The sequence below is a fragment of the Leptonychotes weddellii genome, chromosome X (genome assembly GCF_054177405.1).
Source record: "Leptonychotes weddellii isolate Sample4059 chromosome X, ASM5417740v2, whole genome shotgun sequence".
In the NCBI taxonomy this organism is placed as follows: domain Eukaryota; kingdom Metazoa; phylum Chordata; class Mammalia; order Carnivora; family Phocidae; genus Leptonychotes; species Leptonychotes weddellii.
The window spans coordinates 58,849,088-58,852,590 of NC_138385.1; the positions used below are offsets into that span (position 1 = coordinate 58,849,088).

A 3,503-nucleotide genomic window follows, 5' to 3' on the forward strand; every position below is an offset into this window, starting at 1 on the left:
CTTTCTCTCTCTCTGACAAATAAATAATAAAGAAATTATTTCATCCTGTCCAGAGCTCATAACTCCTGAACATCTGGAGAATTACTCTGTTGCCAACACTTGCTGATGAGGGATTACCTCACTGGGCTGTAGGTGTTGGAATGTGTAAGGGGCTATGTGAGTTTGGACAACAGGGAAGCTGTCATTGAGGGCTTTTTAATTCATCACTGAGGATTTGCTCTTTCCTCATCCTCTCACCCAGTCAGTCCTTAAGGACCCAAGGTCACATGAGTTTCCTGCTGTGTTCATGTTTTGTTTCTGTACTGACCCCTTTGTTCCTGACCCTATTCTTACCCTTCACCTGCTTTGTTACTCTATTCATTCAGTTGCCATTCATCAGTCCTTCTATATGCCAGGCATTGCTCATTGTGGATATAGCAGTGAACAAAATAGACTAAGATCCCTAACCTCAAGGAGCTTGTGGTCAAGTGGGGAAAGACAGACACGAAAACAGGTAATTACAGAATGACAAGCAAAATTGAAGCTGAGTTTTTGGACAGAGGTTCAGCATCACTAGGATCCTCGTCCTGTTTCTCCCTTTGTTCCTCCTCATCAGTGGTCTATATACTCAGAGTAGCTTCTTCTGTCTCCTTCCACATCTGCTAAGGGATTGCATGATTACACACGGGAGAGTTTGAAATTCATTACTGTCACCAGTGGCATAAGGTTAGAGGTAGGGGTGAGTCGTCTGGGAGAAATGGCCATGCGGGACCACATTTGCTGGGGCTATTTGGAAATAGGAAAGGTAGCCATTGCCCACCAGGGCAAAGGAGAGTAGTTATCTCCAACCCTCTGAGGCATTAAAGAGTGGCTCTGGCACCTTCCAGCTGCATGAGTCTTGGCCTTGCTTGTCCTCCAACACGAACCTTATATTCTGGTTTCTTGGTCAGGCCTCTTATCCCCTGATCATTCTTAGTTTGCCAGATGAGAGAAAAGGAAAACTGGCACTTGAGCCAGAATGCCTAAAAGCCTTGCCCAGCAAGCAGAAGGGATGGATGGGATGGGGGGGAGTGTGAGGCGGGGAGGAAAAGTCCCCTAGTGTAGTGGCAACACCTTTGAGAGAATTTCACTAAACCGTTCAGTGCAAGGGATGGGAGCTAACCTGATTTCTGGGGCAGCTGAGAAATCAAAGGTGACACACAGGCCTCCTGGACCACTGAGTGGGGTCTGTTCTCTGGATGTGGTGGACATGGTTTGACTGTGGCCACCACAGTATGCCAACTGCCTACCATGCGATCCTGGGTTACAGGGCTGCCAAAATTAGCAAATAAAGGTACGCGACTCAATTAAATTTGACTTCCAGATAAATGATGAATAATGGTTTAGTAGAAGCGTGTCCCATGCAATATTTGGCCTCCTGTATTTTATCTGGTGACCCTACCTGGGTGAAGTGAGACCTGCTATGTAAGGGAAGGACTGACTTTATTTTTTGTCTGTTTCCAGAGGCCTAGAATAGGACCAGTAGGGAGTTGGACCTTGTTTTGAGAACAGGAAGAAGGATTTCATTGGCAGGGGGCTCAGTGAAGGCTGTGGGGAGCCCTCCTTGGGTGGCTTGGAATTAGGAACCTCAGAGAGCCCTTCCAGCTCTGACAATCTCCGAGCCTCAGAATCTCCAGGGATTTTGAGAGGATAGGGTGGGGACATGATGGAGGGGGACAGGACTGAGGACAGGAAGCTCCCAAACAGTCTGGACTGTTTCTCTCTTTGGCATTAGGATGGTGGGACGCATGCAGATGCATCAGCTGGGCACATGGCCTTCTCTGTGCATAAGGAGAATGAGAGCTTCTAGAATATTCCAAATGCTCACACTGTCATTGAGTCTGCTCTTGAGTTTCTGACACCCTTTCTCCGAGGTAACACTGTTTGGAGAGAGGTTCATCCCAGGGCAGGCCCAGCCAAACTCTGGGCTTTCCTCAGTGCCCTGCTCTCCCCTCTCCACTTCTCTCACTCATAGTGACAGCAGCAACCTACGTGTGGACACCATTTCACCGTTCACAAAGTGATTGGCCATCCATCCCTTGTCTGGATTCTCACAAGTCCAAGACGGAGTCCTCATCTCTTATGTACATTTGAGGATATCGAGCCCCAAAGATTTGCCCAGGTTGAGCTTCCACCCGCTTGGGCATTTTGATAACAAATGTCAGTGTATGCCTACTGTGTGGTTTGTGTCAGGAGCTGGGCATATGAGAACAGTAAGACCCAGTACCATCCAGTTTCTGCCCACCCCTCCTGCCCCCGAGAGCTCCCAGACCAGGTTGGGAGGGTAAGGAGTCAGGATTGGTGGACAGATGCATGAAGAGGCACAGGAATAACAAAATAAGTCCTCAGAGCCAAGCTTGATGTGAATGACGACCCTCTCAGGCGTGGCTCAGTGGACGGGGTAGCACACAAGCCCCCCACCCCTGACCCCCCCGCCACTGCCACCCTCCTCACATTCTTCCTCTGTAGCAGGCAGCTCTACCTCTTTTTTTTTTTTTTTAAGATTTTATTTATTTATTTGACAGAGAGAGACACAGTGAGAGAGGGAGCACAAGCAGGGGGAGTGGGAGAGGGAGAAGCAGGCTTCCCGCGGAGCAGGGAGCCCGATGCAGAACTTGATCCCAGGACCCCGGGATCATGACCTGAGCCGAAGGCAGATGCTTAATGACTGAGCCACCAAACGCTTAATGACTGAGCCACCCAGGCGCCCCTGCTCTTCCTTTTTTCAAGCAGGCCACAGTCTCCACCTGCTGCCATAGCACTGGCCCCCGGAAGTGTCCTTGGGCCCAACGCAGTTGGCCCACAGCCCAGCCCAGCCAGGCCGAGGCAGCTTCTCCTTGACAGGGAAGTGCGGATCCTTACCCTGCTAGCTCCCCAAGAGCCATGCAGGACCTTCCCTTCCCCCAGCCCCTCTTTTGTCAAATACTGTCTTTTGTGGAATTCCAATTGAAAGCAGATTAAAACAGAGTTGGTGCTCTGTTCCCAGTGGGATCTGGCAAGTCCAGAGTCCTCTGCCCCGTCGCCACTGTAGTTGCCCCCTATAGCACGTCTCTGAAAGCCCAGGGTCAGCAGAACACGTTTTAGAAACCAGCAACTAGTTTTGCTAGCCATTTGCTAGCTTTTGCTTATCTCACAGACCCCTCTCCCAAATGGTGGCCCAAACGAAGCTTCTAATTTGCTCTACCCACCCTGGAAGAAGTGTTCCTCTTCCCATATTTCCCATCCCCACGATGCACCCAGGGACGGGGTCAGAACGTTAGCCATCCCCTTGGTTCCTCTTACTCCTCAACTCCACACCAAATGCCCAGGCTGGACAATTTCCTGTCAGGCTTTTTCTTTTTTTTTTAATTTTATTTTATTATGTTATGTTAATCACCATACATTACATCATTAGTTTTTGATGTAGCGTTCCATGATTCATTGTTTGCATATAACACACAGTGCTCCATGCAGTACGTGCCCTCTTTAATACCCATCACCAGGCT

General features: G+C 49.4%; 1 protein-coding gene across 1 annotated transcript in view; it reads left to right on the forward strand.

Moving 5' to 3' along the window:
* Positions 1 to 1,269: 1,269 nt before the first annotated feature.
* The window catches only part of AWAT2 (acyl-CoA wax alcohol acyltransferase 2), a 7,090-nt gene continuing 4,856 nt past the window's right edge, over positions 1,270 to 3,503 (forward strand). The window contains exon 1 of the mRNA XM_081809330.1: positions 1,270 to 1,312. Within this exon, the coding sequence (XP_081665456.1) occupies positions 1,270 to 1,312 (43 nt within the window). The remainder of the gene's footprint in view (positions 1,313 to 3,503) is intronic.